Below are 17,900 nucleotides of genomic sequence, written 5' to 3'. Positions count from 1 at the left end.
CATGCTTGTAGAATAAGTCTGTCATTTTTTGCCCAAAATGAAAGCTAACATTTTGATAAGAATTGTGTTGAATAGCTCAATTGACTTGGGAGTATTGCCATCTTAACAATCCAGGTACATGAATTGTAAGGTAAGTCCCATGGCTCTCCATAAAAAATATACCCAAAATATTCTATCATTTTCCACATTCGGTTAGTATTAAATTTGTGTTATTTCCTTATGTACGCAGTATTTATCTTCATCATCAGGACATAAGTTCCTTCAGAGTCTAGAAGAATGCTCAGAACACAACATACCCCTAGTAAATTTCTTTGACAAGCTGAGTAAATTATGAAGGAATTCAGCTAAAAGAAAAATTTTCCTGAAAAGATAATATAAGCCAGCCAGAGAAAGACAAATACCATATGATTTCACTCATATGTGGAAACTAATGAACAAACTGAACAACCAGGGAAAATAGAGACACACTCACAGATGGAGAGCTGGTGACAGCTAGTGGGAGGGGTGAGGTTAGTAGGTGGTGGGATTGAGCAAAAAGGAGAAAGGACTCATGGACACAGACAATAGCGTAGTGGTTGCGGGGCGGGGGAAAGGTATAAGGGGACTAAATGGTAATGAAAAAATACAATAAAAATAATAATAAAAATAAAATAAAAACAATTAAATAAAATAAAAAACAAGTGAATGAAGGGTAATGCCCAAAGATGCTGTTCGTTCTGGAAGTGACACATGGGGCAATTTTGAGGCCCCAGTTATGATGTTCTTCTTCTTGAATTAAATGGTGGTTATTATGGTGGTCCACTTCAAAATTATTATTTAAACTTAGCGCTGAATCTTTCCACTTATTTAGGTCTTCTTTAATATTTTTCAGCTATATTTTGTTGTTTTGAGTGTAGAATCCTTGCATTTCTTTTGTTAAATTTATTTCTAAGTATTTTATTCTTTTTATTCTAGGTAGAAAGAGCTAACAAACATTGATTTTTTTTAGTATAGTGAAATAAGACCAATATGACAAATTTAATACATAAGCTGTGCCCAAAGTGCCCTGGATTGGGATAGTGTTAAGAAGCTGGCCAATTTATCATGCAGTATTTCCTAGCATTACCTTATCATAAGTTACCTGGAATGCATACTAAGAGTACAGAGAGTATGCATATAATACCTAATTATAAATGAAGTATAAAAGAAAAAGCTTTTTTTTCCTAAAAGATGGGATTACAAATTTGGTATGTAGAGCAAGGTGCAATAACAGAGTTTTCCAGAGAGAATTAGTACAGTGCCAGATGGGTGCTAGACTTATCTGGGTGATCATTATGTAAGTTACATAAATGTCTAAGTCACTAAACCTGAAACTAATATAATATTGTTTGTCAACTGTAATTTTAAAGGTAGGAATAAATATCAGATAGTCTTCAAGACGGCAGATGTGCTACTTGAGGCTTTGTCAGCTATGAAACACTGACAACCGAAAGAAGATGCAAATGTTAAATTTGTTTTTTTTTAATTTTATTTTAATCATTGTTCAAGTACAGTTTTCTCCCTTTTACTCCCATCAAATGTTAAGTTTTGAATGCACTTCTGATGTTCAAGAAGGTTTTTGGAGTACTGATAATGATCCAAAATATGTCCAATAAAGAACTGAAGGAGTACTTTACAATAATGTTTACCAGAATTTTGAAAAGCATAACAATCTTTAAGGAGCGTGTAGTGGTCTACTTAAATCTTATGCTTTGACTTTAATTATGGTTTGAGACGAGAGAACAGAAGCTCACCTCATTATTTTGAGTTGAAGTATATTTCAAATTCCATTCTCCTTTTCCTACAGCACAGCCAATAAGTGAGTTTATCTAACACAGCATGAGATATTTCAAAATGTAATTCCTGATAGGGGCCAGTAGTAATTTTTTTAATATAATAGTTTTGTGTTGTATAGTAATAGCTTAAGAAATAGAATCAACCTGCAAGATGTTTAAAATAATATCAAATCAATGCTATTCTGTCACCAAAATGTTTAATGTTTGTAAAAGTCCAATAATATTTTTTAAATCCCAATTAATTCTAAATATTATTAATAGCTTTGGTAAAAAGACACTTGTATTTCAAAGGTAATGTTATCGAAATATTTCTAGAAGGGCTGCACCTTCCCACCTTGTTAAATTTCAAAATGACTATAAAAGTAAACCTCTAACCTTTTGTTATTTAGTAATTATAGTGGGAAGTAGAAACACATAATCATTCATGTCACTACTTCACAGAGTAACAGATAAATGGAAATTCTTTCCATTTTATCTGTTGAAGTATTAGGACATTAGTGGGATTAACATGCATGACTTCAGTTTGATTCACACTGTATTATCAAGTGGTAACACTTAACACTTATGTATAATCTTCCAATAGGGTGTTCAAGAAAACCTCTCAAATAAAATCCAGCCTATTAAATTGTTAAAAGATACATTCAGGCACCAAGACAAAACTGTAACAGAATATAATGCTTAGCATTCCATTTTTATTTTCCAATATGTTAACAACGTTCAATAATTGCCTGTCATGTTTACCTAGCACAATTAAAATTCTTAATGCTAGTAGCGAACTGCTATATAAGCATTCCCCTGCCTTCTTCACTAAGATCATTTTTGAAGGCAGTTAACACCAAACAATCATGGGGGTTGGAAAGACAGGAAAATTTGATGTGTTTTAAGGCTAAATAAACTGCTGCCATCTTGTAGCAATTCATAGCTCCTGAGGGATGCTGGGACAAAATACATGGCTTCACAATTAGGGTATTAAAACTTTTAGCAGTTCAGCACTGAATCTGACACACAGAAAAATCAAACTCCTGATTTCTGATCATTTTTTGGGGGGGGATCCCATGACTGCTCTTTCAGGTTGAAATGGACACAAAACACTAGCAACCTTAAAGGGGTAAGCAGAGGACCTGTTGCCTTTGAGATACATCCAATGACCTCAATCATTTGAATTATGAATGTGCAGGTAAAGTATCTCTTAACAACCTTCACAATTACTACATTGTGGTGTTGAAAGGTGCACTGTTGATAGATTAAAGAATTTATTTTGAAAACACGTGGACCATATTGGCTGGTTCTGATTTACAGCTGTGGGAATGAGCAGTGCTGGCTCTCCATGGGAATCATCCGCAGTCATCTCCAAAGTGACCTCAAAAAAATCTCTCCTATTGATATGTGTAATATATGCATATTATGGCAATCAGGAATGAGAACATTAGCTGTAACTTTATCTACAGTTGTCCTCATGGGTTTTAAAATATTTTTTAAAATTAAAATATCTCCAAATGCACAGCATATTCTTTTGTAAGTACATATTAAAAACTGGTAACAAGATAAACCAGGGAAACCAAACGACTATGTATGTATCCAAACCCCTATAACTGAATGTTCTACACAAACTCATATATTCAATGTATCAAAAGTAATGAATCAACACCAGACAATTAAAATTTTCATAGAGAAGTGTCCAGGTAAATCGATACCACTACAATGTAATGTTGTTTTAATTTTATTTATATTAATTTGTTTTATATACATATCTCTGTGTTCTGCTAAGCACTTAAAGATTCTCTCAGGAAATTTCAACATCAGTGTTAATGGCTGTGGGGTTTTGTCGACATTGGTATTCCAACACTGGGCACTTACCCAATGATAAGATCCATTCAGATTCACAGACACATCTATGTATAAGTTCATTATCAAGGCCATTTCTTATAGCAGACTCTAAAGCTTTCTGCTGTATAATAAAGAATTTGGCTGGTCTTTGACCCTGATTACTGGGAGACAGCCTCCAGGCCCTGAAATTTCTAGAGTTATAAAGAGTATCTTTGCTATTCACTGCAGGCTCCTGAGACTGCACACGAGTTTATGCTAAAAAGATGTCTAGTGGAGGCATTTGGTCACATTCAAAGACCAAGCAGCAGTTTAGAGGGTTGGGGCTTTAAGCCACGTGATAGCTAAAAACCTCTGGGGAGGGAAGGTAGATTTTTTTTTTTAACAAATATCTTTTTTTTTTAACACTTTATTTATTTATTTTTAGAGAGGGAAGGGAGGGAGATAGAGAGAGAGAGAGAGAAACATCAATGTGCGGGTGCTGGGGGTTATGGCCTGCAACCCAGGAATGTACCCTGGCTGGGAATCGAACGGGAAGGTAGATTTAAACCATGTTGTCAATGATTCAGTTAATCATGCCTATGTGATGAAACCCCAGTAACACCTCTGGATGCCCAAGTGCAGGTGAGCTTTCTGGTTGATGATGCACATTGATGTGCAGAGAGGGTGGTGCCTCCTGGGTCCACGCAAGAGAACAAGGATGCCCTGTGTCTGGGACCTTTCCAGACCTTGCCTTTGTGTCTCTTATTTGGGCTGCTTCTGATTGTAATTGTAAATACAGTTCTTTCCTGAGTTCTCTGAGTCATTCCAGTACATTTATGAGCCTGATGGGGTAGTGGGAACCCTCAAATATGTAACCAGCTTGTCAGTTATAAGGTCGACCTGAGGATCCCCGAACTTCTAGCTGACGTCTTAAGTGAGAACAGTCATGTGGAGAACTGAGCTTGTGACGTTTGGCCTACCTCTAGGTAGCTCGTGCTGGAATTGTAATCTACTTTCCGACATATACTTTATTTAAAAAGGAAATAAATAAACTTGTTTATGTAAGAACCTGTACCTATAGTTTACTTATGCAACCAAAATAAAAACCTTGGGAATAATTACATGCCTTATGGCATTCATTGACTTTTCCCCCAAATTTAACATTTATAATTTTAAGTAATATTGTATTAAAAATTAAAGATCAGTTTTTAAAAACTCACTTTGGGAATAGGGTTTTGTCAGCAATATAAATACATTAGACGGAGTCTTCAGATTACCAAGGTGAAGTAATGGGAAATAAATTAACTTTGAAACTACTTAGAGTAATTTATTTTTAGCTTCTTCTAATGCAAGGTTCTGTTCTTTTAATCAATGAAAATCATATATTGCCATAGAAGTATTTCCAAAGGATGATATTTAAACACTATTTTGTTGGGTGTACTAAGTGTGAAACATAAATTTTACAAAAAAAAAACACTCTGTGGTGAAGTGACTTAGACATTTATTGCGTTAAACTGGGTTAAACAGGTCTCCTCACCCTGGGCTTTCTTGTTTGCTAATGTGAGCTGAGTCTCTCTAGGAAGATGACTCAGGTACTGCATTCCTATACTTAATGACTTTTTCTTATAGCATCTCACTGAACAAGTGAGGAATAGATCATCCACATAGGTTGGAATTACAATTCATTAAAATTGGATTCATGTTTTCAGATGTACAGAGTTTTAGTATTTTTAAAGTAGGCCTTCTTATGTCCATTTCCAAATATGAAAAAAATTCAAATGCAGATAAACAAATTAAAAACAAATCCTCCAAACCTAAGACAGTTTCTCCTTAAATTATTTTATGCTTCAAAGTTTTAAAGATTTAAAGGTCAAAAGTTATGGTAAAGGAAGGGGAAACTATTATGTGGATAAACTTAAGTTGTTTTTTTTTTTTAAGTGGCTATTTAAAGAGACCATAAGAAGAGTCGATCATTTTTAATGGAAGTTAACAAAATTTCTTCTAAGGGCTAAATAGACTTTCAATGCAATTATGAAGAAATGGGCAAAACATGGGAAGTATATGCAAGTACAGAGTTTTTTCTTTAAAATTTAAATTTAAAATGCCCACACATTTGTTGGCATGTTCTCAGGTTATTTTTTCAATCCATAGATCTGGCTTATGTCTGATATATTATGACTCCTTCATGCATTTATAAAAACAAATCCCTGTGTGTAAGCCGTGGTCACTCCATGACCATTGTAATGATGCTTCGAGGTAGAAAAATACCTGCATATTAGGAATTAGATTAAACTCAACTAGTGGAATATAGAGCTTTAAAAATTTCTTGGATTTATAGGGCTTTACTAATACATAGGAATATATATGTGAATTTACACAGGTCATTTAGCATCTTTATGAATTATGAAAACTTACAACATAAGTAATGAACGACTCTGGTGATGTCACTAAAACTACCACAGATATCGGGAAGATTACACTCTAATTATTTCACTAAAGTTAGTGTTGTCACTTCTGTAAGGCATTAAGGAGAACAGGAGGTCAGAGCTCAAAGGAGAGGATACAGAGTAAAATAAAGTAGCAGAAATTGTTGACAAAAGCTGTGGGGTCCATACATGGCTCTCTCACCACCTGTGATGAGGGCTGGCCAGGCGGGCCCTGGCCAGAAGGAATGTGTATTGTTTTGGGAATGGATTGTAACTCCCTCCTTATTTCCTTTTGGGAGAGGTTTCTTGTTCTGTGACTGCTTCTTGACCTTTTTGTTCTGCACATGCACACTGACGTAATGTAGCTCCAGGCCACGTGTAGGTTTGTGCAATCTGGACCCTTGCTGCCTTTGTCTGGGACCCCTTATAAGGAGCCTCAGACTGGAGGAGGTGTGGTCTCACTCAAGCTGACCTGCCATTGGTGTGCTCCCCAGTAACGTGAGTAATAAACGGCACGTCCACATTGGCTAGTCCACCAGGTGGTTTTTTTTGGACTATCATGAGCACTGAAGCCGCTCCTTGCTCTGGGGCTCCTGTGCTACAACAGCAGAGATCAATTTTTCTTTTATTGTTGCACACGATGAATTGGTCTTGGCAGTTAAATTTATTTTAAGTAGCAGAACACTTTCTGCTTAAAAAGCTGCAAAGAAAGCCCAGTAAGTGTATGGGATACACTAGAGGCTATGTTTGACAGCCTGGCCGGAGGGTTTCTGCGGAGCTCAGTTTGAAGCCTATGGTACTGAGTAATAGATGAGCTGAGGTCTCTGGGACATGGAACACACCGAACTAAATGCTCACACCAGATGGTTTTCCACCACGTCTGACCTGAGGGGTAGCTGCAGGACATGTTCCCACGGAAGTCTCTCTTACCACCTCAGTAGTCGTGCTCCTTCAGGGAGCCCATCCAAGAATAATGCTGGTATCCGTACCTTATTTAAATTCAATGCTAGACAATTGCTTTTTTTTTTTTTAATGATACTCAAGTATCCAGAGTAATCCACTCCTTTTCCCCCTAGCTCTTTAAATGTGCAATTAATACCTCTGGAAACGTTTGTCCCTCATCCCCTGCCTCTCTTTTCCATTTGAAAGGGAAGGTCTCCATTGTGAATGATAATTGCAAAAGCAGTACTAACTACCTGGGCTACTAAATGAGAGATTTAAATTCTGACATGAATTAGACATTAAATAAACAGCATCAACTTAAAAAGCTTTGCAGAGACATAGCACTCCATTTCAGTTTGTTTACAAGACTCTCTTTATAGCCTTTCCTGCCTGGTTTAATTGAACATGCTTTTCCTCAAATACTAGCATCCACTATGAGAAGGTGCAATTTCTCATTCAATTTTGTTTTTAATTAACCTCCAATATTAAACTTTCATAAACTTCCACAGCATCCCATCACCGAAAGCAATACATTCCAGTCACATTACGGTTGAGTGAGCATGTTATCATTAGATCCACTCTCCCTGTATTCATAAATATTTTTATCAGTTGTACCCTGAGTTCCACCTAATGTCCTAAAAGTATATACTCTTGAACTAAAATCTATTTGTAAATGGAGTACTATGTGAATTTTTTTTATTCAACTGGGCACTTGCACCACAGATACACCCCGGATATATTCCCTTTCTAAGTTTTGCTGATGGTTCTTTTTCTCTGTTCCCATAAATTCTACTAGAAACCAGTTCCACACCTGTGGCCTGTGTACTGCAGTCCCTAACTTACAAGGTAGTATCTGGTGTTTACAGTTGCTTGCAGTAGCCGGGGTGGTAATTTAAACATTATAATTTTGAAATCATCTGCATCACAACTGCAGGACGCCGGTGATATAAAGAAGTTACTTAGGCTATTAAACAATAATATTGGAAGCTATCATATAAGGGACATTATGCTTATAATTTGAAAATATTTTATTAAAAGTCTTTTGTTTCATTTGTAAAATGTGTAGAGCTTTTATTTAATTTTAATAATTAGCACTGTAGTACAAGCCAAGAAGGAAGCAAACCCTATGAGATAGGGCATGTGGCAGAATAGCTGCAGTAGATAAAAGCTGCAGAAGCTGTCAGGAAGAGGGAAGACCACCCCCACCCCCAGATTCATGGCTTGAAACCAGCAGACACCTAACGGTGGAATTATATGCTCATTATAATACATTAACACGCTAAATGACACACCCCTTATTTCTAGGGTGGGCAATGAAAAGCCCTATATAAGGAGACAAAGTGGTTGATGGAGCAACTCAGAAATCTCCTCCCCTTTCCTGAGAAGATCCTAAATATCCCACCCCTTCACTGAATACCCTACCCCTTGATTACATGAATCTTAATAAAGGAAGCAAATTCTGCTAAATGGGGGCCACTCTGTCCATGGAGTAGCCCATCGTCTTTCTCAGTGCTGCACTGATAAAATCACTTTCACTTTAAACTCTGTACTGACTCATACTTGAATTCTTTCCTGTGTCAAGCCAGAAACCTACAGTGGGTCACAGACCCTTGGGTCCCCAGACCCCGGCATGGCTGCATCATCTATAAGAGCAATTTTGGGTGCCAACAAGTGTTTTTTGCAAAATACCAAACTTGAGTGGACACACATTGAGTCCCACAGATGCTTCCAAAAGCAATTGCTAAAGCCATTCATTAACGTCTGGAAGGTTCTCTGTAATATCATTTATAAACACAGTAGGCAACGAGAGCAAACATGTCAGAGTCAATACAAATCACTATATTTTAAAATTAATGTTAAAGAAAATTTAATCCTACACTCTTAAGTCATTAGACAAACTACTCTGAACTATTCAAAGTGACTACAGTTAGAAAACAAGCTGCAATGATTAGAAGGGGTAATGTGACCTAAAAGTATTGCAGTCCGCATGCCCGTGTGATGTCCAGGTGGCAGTATGAAGTCCTGATGGTGTCAGGGCCCTTGGCCATGACTATGGAGTGCACCAAGTGAAATGTGAACAACACTGTAATAAAACAGGGTATTCTGTTTACCAATCAGGCAGTAAATAAACCCAGAGCTCTCCTTCAGTTCTCGTCTGAACTGGAAAAGATTTCCCTCAGGGCAATCATTAAATTGCCAATATCCTTTCCACAGAAGGTCCTATAGACTCATTCTGTTTTAAAAATCATATCAAGTAGGCATTCATCTTATGAAGACCTGCCCTTATAATTTCAAACATTTCCTAATGGTCCCCACAGCTGGTAATCAAGTGAATCTCACAAGGGAGGTGCTCATAGTTTTGCCCAAGGCAGCACCAGGTTGAGGATCTATAGGAGGTGATCTCCACAGGCCTTTGCCTCCAAGGTTCCAGATCATGATCCCTACCAAACCCTGTGAGTGTCTGTGTGATCTAATGAAGTCGACTTCAGATGGGTAAGAGAACCACTTCCCCGGGGAATGGTGTCTAAACGCAGATTCTGACTCAGCAGGTCTGCAACAGGAGCTGACTTTCTGCATTTCCAAGAGTTTCCCTGTGGTGTTTATGTTGCTGGGCTGGGGACCACATTTTGAGTAGCAAGGGTTTACATTCCAGTTGGCAAATGACAGCACAGTCTGGCAGCCTGTTTTTGCCAATAAAGTTTTATTGGAACACAGCCATGCCACTCACTCACATATTGTCTATAGCTGCTTTCATGCCATCATGGCAGGGCTGTGTAGCTGTGACAGAGACATTTTGGACTGCAGAGCCTAAGACATTTGCTATCTGGCCTTTTAAGAAAACATTTGGTGACAAATTAACCTAATAGCTGATTCTTTAGTTTCCTTATGACTCTCTCTCCCTGTTGGCAAGTATTTGATAGGTAGCAACAGACATATTACTTTTAGGCGACAGGAAAGCTATGCATATTAAACAGCTTGGGTTCAGGAAAAACAGCCGTAAGGTAATTGATAAGCCTTTCTGGTACTTGATATTAATAGGTATTAACATCACAAATATAATTAAGCTCAATTTTAGAATACTTATTGATAGTGCACTATGGCATGGCCTGCCAATGAGAAACAGCAAAGACAAATTTGCTGAGGGTGAAGACTGAAGAGAAGTGTCTGAAGTGAATTACACAGGTCATGGAGCTCCAGACTTGAACATTTGGCATTTTTACACTTTATCGAATTCAACTTCTAAGTATCCCATCTAAATAAATTAAATAGAAATGTTATTCCTTATTTTCTCAAGGAAAGGTGAGTGGGAACAAACAGACTTAAATAAACACCACATGCTCTCAATTAACAACACAGGTTAGGAAACACAGGTTTGCACAGGTTGTAGAAGCACATGTTTGCACAGGTTGTGTAAACACGGGCATGGAAAATGTAGTTTGTCACGGTTACTAATATGATATAAACCGAGAGGGTAAGCCATTGTCCAAACTCAGTGTTATACAAATCAGGCAATTTTGAATAAGCTTTAAGTGGCAGTCAGGAGTCTTGCCAATGTTGATATTATGGGACTTATTCAGTAAAGTGGGTGTGTGACTATTAGTTTTTCTCCCATTAAGTAGGTAGAGAGAAGCACAGATATTTGATAAGTATCAAAAAGTTTGCGCCACATAAAGCTCTTCTTCCACAGATCTTATTTTTTCTCAATGATCTGTCTGATTATTTTCCAGAAATCTGATACAGAAGGACGGTCTAGGGAAAAAAGGGAAGTGTGTAAACCTAATTGTGAATCAAATGCAACTACAAAAATTCTCTCCAGCTCTTCACTCACTCATTTATCCTACAAACATTTATTGGGCACCCACTGCTCTAGGTGCTTGGGCTACAGCCGTGAATAAAATACCCTCATCAATCTATATTCATGGCCAGGAGATAAAACATAAGTCAGAAACATAAAAAGTAAGTTATGTGATATGTTACAGAGTGACATATATTTTAGAAATACAAGGTGAAGAGCAGGATCTGGGGCTTGGGGACAGTGGGTGGAGGGGGCAGCATGTAAAATCCTACCACTCCTGTTTCGTGGAAATCTTGAATATGTGTACCTTGCATAAGCTCGGTTACCTCTAAGATTCTTTAAAATATCAAGGTTAAATGATATAATAAAAAAAGTTTCAGGAATTCTACGTTTTGTTCTGTGAAATTTTAAGTGATTAAGAAGCACCCAGTACTATGTGGTTAGGCATTTAATAACTTTCCAGTAAACCAATTAATTAAGACCTTAAAGGATTCTAGCAGTGAGTAGAAAATGTGTGATTTGGTTTCTGAGAGACTTAAAATCTGTTGCTATAGTGATACTATACAAAATTTCATACCAAAGGAAATGTATATAATTTGTATTATGCTTTTAGAATAAATGCCAGAAATGTATTTATATATCAACATTTGTGCAGGAACTATATTTAATACCTTTATAAAGATGAATGAATATTTATGTGGTTCCCAAGTTATACTTTCAGATCTGATTTTTGGAGAATGGGTATCACTTTTCAATATACAGAATCTACTATTATGAGGAATTCCAGGCCTAACAGAATTGTGCCTCAAGTTAAGACATTAAAAAAAGAGTGACTACATGTGAAATGGCCTAAAATAATATAATTAAACTGGTAAAAGTAAAATTGCTTTGTCAGTAAAATAAATGGTAATATGATCCACAGATGAACAATGCACATTAAATAGAAATGCCCTGAGGTCCTTATGGAAGAGGGGAGTAGCGTCTCTGTACTATCCACATGTGGGGGTCAATTTCATACTTAAACTGAAAGTAGGAAGAGACTTTTTCTTGAGAGCAACTTAAAAATGGCATTTCTACCATCCATCTGAAAAGCTGATTTGACTGAGAGGAGGCAGTGGACATAGAAACTGCAAATTAGTGAGTGCCTGGGAGAGAGGACCAAAGTTATAGAGTTTGCTGACACCATCAGAATTGACAGAACATATTTTAAAAGTAATTATTTCCAAAGGAATTAGGCAATAGAAATTCCTCAGGCTTTTCTTGGAGTAAATACATTAGTAAACACTAAAATATTCCATTGGACATCCATCATAGGTCAGATTTAATAAAGAAGGAATAGTGTTGGACAGACACAAATAACTGAACTGGAACAGTTCACTTAGGAAGGATCTTAGACCCTTTCGCAATCCTCACCAAGATCAGTGCTACCAAGGGCCCATCGTTTTTCTCTATGTACTTTTCTTCCAGAATGCAGTGTTCCTTTCTTCGTGCTTCGAATCGACAATACTAAGCTGGGAACTCTATTGCCTTTGCCCACCTTCAATACTTTTTGCCCCTTTACTTTTTTTTATCTGCTCAAACATTTTTGTGACAGTCATGGGACATTTTAAACGTTTTTTTCTAAAATTAAGACTGACTGTTAAGTGGCTTACAGAAGCATTCCTGCATCTCATTAACAGATCAGGGTAAAAGCGGGAATATATGAGAATCGTTCTGCAAGCTCACTGGTTATGTGCGAAACATGATTGTCTTGGTGATTCACTATGCATAACAATTTTAAGTGTGAGCAAACACCTACCTGCTACATTCCAGGAGAAACACATTTTTAAAGTAATCTTCAATTTTACATTTTAATGACTAATTACAATCTTATATATTATCATCGTATCATCTCTGAATGAGAAATACATTTGCATGTTTCCTAGTATCTAGTTTATAGCCCCTCTGTTATTTGATATAGAGAATAAAATAGTTACTCTTAGAGATGTTTTTCAAAGTGTGCCTATTAGAAGCAATAAACTCTTTTTCTTTTATAGTTATTATTCTAAATATATGGAATAATCATAAACTTCCCAATGCACATATATTAAGCTGAAAAATACATCTAGAGCTTCAATATCATGGAAACTTTGAGACTTACATCACTCTGCATTGATAAAACAGGAACTATGAGGTAGGGTTAATAAAAAGATAAGGTTTTTTTGGAAACTTCCTTGTAAGAACATGTATAACCGATTCCAATCAATGCACCACTATGATACCTTGATGGTTTTTAAATGTGAGATGGTCCTATTAGTTCATAATGTTTTCTGAACCATAGAATAAAACCAGAGGAGCACCATTCCAACAGAAATTATTTCAGCAAGACCGGAAGTTACCTGCCATGGAACCCCCTCCTAGCAATTGAACCTGACTTCCTTAGGTCACCTCCATGAAGAAGGTAGAAGGATCATTGTCTTGTATTTGCAAATATGCAACCTCTGTGATTCAGGCTGACCCACAGCAAACTGATCTCATTCCATTATAAAAAGACACTTGTATTAGAATAAAAGAGTAATGGAGAAACAATGTTGAAGGATGATTATATCAAGACTTAGAACCAAAGAGCTCACTGCATACATTGGCCAAACTAAACTTCACAAACTTTTGGCAACTAAATTATCATCACAGTTTTTCCGCTATTTACTTATTTAGGATTAGAAGTAAAAAAATGTGCAAAGTTTCCCAATGGTATTTTTTTTGCCAATCTCAACTTAATGAGCAATAAACAGATATTTGTGAGTTTTCACCAGTTATGGCTTTCAATATTTCTTCTCTGACACTTGACATTTTAGGCAGATTGCAAATCTTGTCAGTTCGGTTATTAAAAGTTTGGTTTAAAACTTGCTTCTCAAATTATATTCAATTGAAATCTCCTCCCTTTCTTTCTGTACAGACACCTGTTGGGGATGGTTGGGTCTATTCAACATACTCTTAACCCCAAAGGAGGTGCTGGCACCATTCTGCCTACCCATAAAGCTTCTTTGCTACCAACTTTGGGACTCAATGGTCAACTCCCGGATGAGACAAGTGCTATCAAATGTCCTGTTATATATAAATGCTATTTCATTATAAAAAGTCCTGTTATATATAAATACTATGTGTACAGGGTGGTGCCCCATAATGTTCAATTTCAAAAATAATAATGTAAACCTTCATTTCCCTCCATTCTCATACATGTGCAATTTACCTCCACCTCCCAAAGCAGTGAATGTGTAACAGTGAAGAAAAACTGGGTTACCATGGCTGTTACATCTGGATGTTTCCACGAGCCTGCCGTTTTGATCGTAGCATGCCATTGCTTGGTAACGATAGCCTTGCCCGCACTCCTTGATGTCTCCTTGCACTTTCATTCCCAGCAGCACTTCCACTTTCCCCTCTGGTAAAATGCAGTCGGACCAGTTCCCCACGGGCTGCGCGTTATACTTGTCACAAGGACAGTACTGAGTCTCAATCAGAGGGTACACGTGAGAATTCTTACATTTTTCCTTCTTTTTACTTTTTCCTGTGGAGAAATTTCAGTTGGAAAATATCATTATTACTTTCAAGCCGCCCTACGTTTTCTCCTTTCCTAAACTACCTTTGTCCATTTTAGCCCTGTTCTACAGCAGCCTATAAATAAATGCTATTTTCTCACCCACGGTGCTTTTTATCTAGGCTTTTGTTAGTGTCAGGTGCTTTGCATAGTGAATTTTTTTTTCTCTTTTAAAAATAGCTCATTACATTAGGCACTGTTGTGGTGATTTTTATATTTTTTAAAATGATTAAAATCCTCTCAAAGGATCATGTGTTTTCACTGACTGGGAAGTAGGAGGCACCTGCCTACATCTCTCCTTTACGATACGAAATGGAGAGAGTCGCCACCCTGAGATGCACAGCTTTTTTTGTGAATTCCAGATAGATGATACAACTATAAAGGATTGCAATCCAGAAAATGAGATTTTTGTATTTATTTTTCTGAGTATGATTTTGCATTTTTCAGCATTTCTGAAGAGTCGTCACTTTGACATAGTTGGTGATTAATATAGGAAATATCAATAATATTCAAAATGAAGGTATTTAATATTAGCCTAAAATATTAGAAATGATTTGTACATATATGTAAATAAATTCCCTGTTAAAATAAAACCCTGACATATAACAGTAACATGTGCTTAAAAATTATATATCATTATTTTAATTAAATCATTTATGTTTATATTTATTATGTGGTATCATATATTATGACTCTTTAATTATATTGACCATCATTAGTTATGTATGTTTTACATATATTTATCTGTAACTTTTATAAGCCAGGGCATATAGTTTTCATTATGACAGGTGGCTTATTTTGTAACTTTTAAATTCTGATGAGTCTACTACCACCAATATTTTTAAGTTTCTTTTGCCAACTGAGGGTATTTTTGAATGCACCAGGGTTTAGTTCAGTACAATGGCTCCTGTTCTTGCTCATTACATCACTGTTTTTTTTTTGTCACTGTGACTGCCTTTTAAAATGCAGTTTTGAGATACAGAATTAATGCCATAGTCTTCTTCTAGGGTGTAAAGGATAAGTGAGGCTGTGGCAGTGAGAATGGGTTAGGAAAATGAAGTGGCAACCTTTCCTCTTGCTCCCAAAAACTTTTTCCAAACACTGCGCAGTCTGTAGGCAATCCAGCAAAAGTACATACTTAAAACAAAAGATAACCTTCCGAGTACTGTCATAGGAAGACAGAGTTCGGTTTTCAAGGTCACTTTTCCTTCATACCAAAATTACACAATGTGTCTGCCTTGCCAACTTACATGAAAACACACATTCGAATCCATTGACTTATTGTTGGTATACTTATACATACACAATATATGTATATATACATATATATATAAGTATACCAACAATAAGGCATACCCATGCATTTTCTGGATACATTGTCAGAACTCTCTTGGTCTGACTTGTTTTGTTTTTCTACCTCAACAGGCATTCCAATGAATTATTCTTACCAACAATAGTGCGCTTTCTGGTCCTAACCGCGCCACAGTCTCCGTTGCATGAAGAAAACTTGGACCAGCTGGTGAACTGACAGTCATCTTGGCAGGGGACCTGGCAAGCCTGGGTGAGGGCTGGCACGGGGCCGGCATACTGGAGGCATTCCTGGACGCCAGCCTGTCCTCCGTCTTGCCTTCGACAGGAGATGGCTAAAGGAAAAGCACAGAGCTGCTTAGAGCAAGTCTGAATGTCTGTGATCACGCGACAATTTAGGAATTAACATTTTCTTAAGCAGTCAGAGGGATCCTTTTTTAATTCTTTATTTTCATCAGAAAACTAGCGGGAGTGTTTCCAATAATCACAGAAGTCATTAAATTGATGGCGCAAATTAAAAAAAAATCACAGATAACCCCAGTGGTTTTTATGACACCGAAAAGCACACGCACTTGGCATTCAGCCATTTTTATTACACACTATTAAGAATTTCAAGTCACATGTGGAGTGTATTTAGAAATGAATTATTTAGGAGACAATGAATAATACATGGGTGGTGATAATAGTTTATGTTGGATGCAGGCTATTCCTAGCAGTGCGGGGAGACGCCACACACCTCTAACAATCGCTCCCACATCACTGGCCACTGTGGGGCTCCTGCCCGGAAGGGTCTCAGTGGCAGTGAGTTGGCTGGAAGGTTTGGGTGGGAAGTGGATGTTCACGGAGTTTGTCTTGAAGCTGCACTTCCATATTTTTTATTTTTTTATTTTATTTCTTTACATTGGAAGTTTGTTGGGATGGCTCTCAAGTGGTTAATGGGAGGGGGCAGGGTAGAAGCCCCCCACTCCCTCTGGCTAAAACTTCTTCACATGCACAAATATCAACCAAAAATTAAAAAATAAAAACTTTCAGCAACCTTAATCTATCATATTATAATTGCTATCTCCACAATTACATATGTATGCTTAAAATCATCAAATAATTTTCATTCATATATATTACAAATTGCTTTACTGATTTCTATAAACCATGCCATAGTCTCATTACTTATTCAACACAGATGTACAACTGCTTTAAAGTGAACAGGACTTAAAAAGAGCAGGTGATGTTTAAAATCCCTTCTCTCCCTCTGCCATCTCCCCTGTTGGTTTTAAAATAATTCATTCATTTACTGAGGAAGCAGATGAAACATTTATACCTTGGTTCTAAAGTTAAGTCTTTATTGAACTAGCTTCAATGGCCTTAGTCAGACTGATTTACATGGTCCGTTCGTGTTTATGGTCTAGGGTGACATGGCTGATCTCTGCCCTGCTTGGGATTCTGTCAGATGAAGCTAAGGTGAAGGGGTCTGGCATTTTGATCCCAAATTACAGTGAAGACACAGAAGGTCTCAGGTTAGACAACACTCTCCAAATCCATACAGTAAGACTGACAGCTAGCAGTATAGGGCTGTGTGCTGGGTGTGTATAAGGTCATAACAATTCTAGCAAGGGAAGGCCTTCTCTGTGTAGGTGAACCCAATTGGTTGCAACTGCAACGGGAAAAGTTACATAATTGTACAAATGTAGGTGAATAATCACCTATTTCTTAGCTATAGATATCTCTTAATTTAATATTCACAACCCTGGAAGAGCCAATTTTATGGGGAAAAAAGAAAACACAAACAAAACAAAACAAAACAGGGGTCCCTGAATTTTGAAGACATGAAAACCTGGGAGAGTGGACAATAGTGGCCTTCATGAAGGTTATGTGACAAGAAAAACATTAAGTGTCCCAAAGAGACTCTCACAACTTGGGAGAGGAGAAGGCTGGCGATCTGTGTTGATCATTCCAGTCTCAGGTAATGGGAGTCAAATCAGGATGGGCCTCAAATCAGGCTGCAATTAAAACGACCGGCACAGCTTTTGGAAAATGTCCACACCTTTGCTGAACTCAAACATTCTGATTTAAATGATGGAAGACAGGCTCCTGGGCGTTAGCATCTTTTTATTTTTAAAATATTTTATTTATTTATTTTTAGAGAGAAGGAAGGGAGGGAGAAAAAGAGGGAGGAGGAGGAGAGAGGGAAACATCAATGTATGGTTGCCCCTCACACGATACCCCAATGGGGACCT

At 37.1% G+C, this 17,900-nt stretch overlaps 1 protein-coding gene across 3 annotated transcripts in view; it reads right to left on the bottom strand.

Moving 5' to 3' along the window:
- Window positions 1-17,900, bottom strand: part of THSD7A (thrombospondin type 1 domain containing 7A) — a 349,815-nt gene that overhangs the window by 39,938 nt on the left and 291,977 nt on the right. For all 3 annotated transcript variants that reach the window (XM_036010570.1, XM_036010569.1, XM_028525671.2), the window contains exons 12-13: window positions 15,807-16,001; window positions 14,065-14,328 (exon numbers count right to left, since the gene is read on the bottom strand). In XM_036010570.1, the coding sequence (XP_035866463.1) occupies window positions 14,065-14,328; window positions 15,807-16,001 (459 nt within the window). The remainder of the gene's footprint in view (window positions 1-14,064; window positions 14,329-15,806; window positions 16,002-17,900) is intronic.

Source organism: Phyllostomus discolor, chromosome 10 (assembly GCF_004126475.2).
Source record: "Phyllostomus discolor isolate MPI-MPIP mPhyDis1 chromosome 10, mPhyDis1.pri.v3, whole genome shotgun sequence".
NCBI lineage: Eukaryota > Metazoa > Chordata > Mammalia > Chiroptera > Phyllostomidae > Phyllostomus > Phyllostomus discolor.
This window is presented reverse-complemented; position numbering and strand designations above follow the sequence as displayed.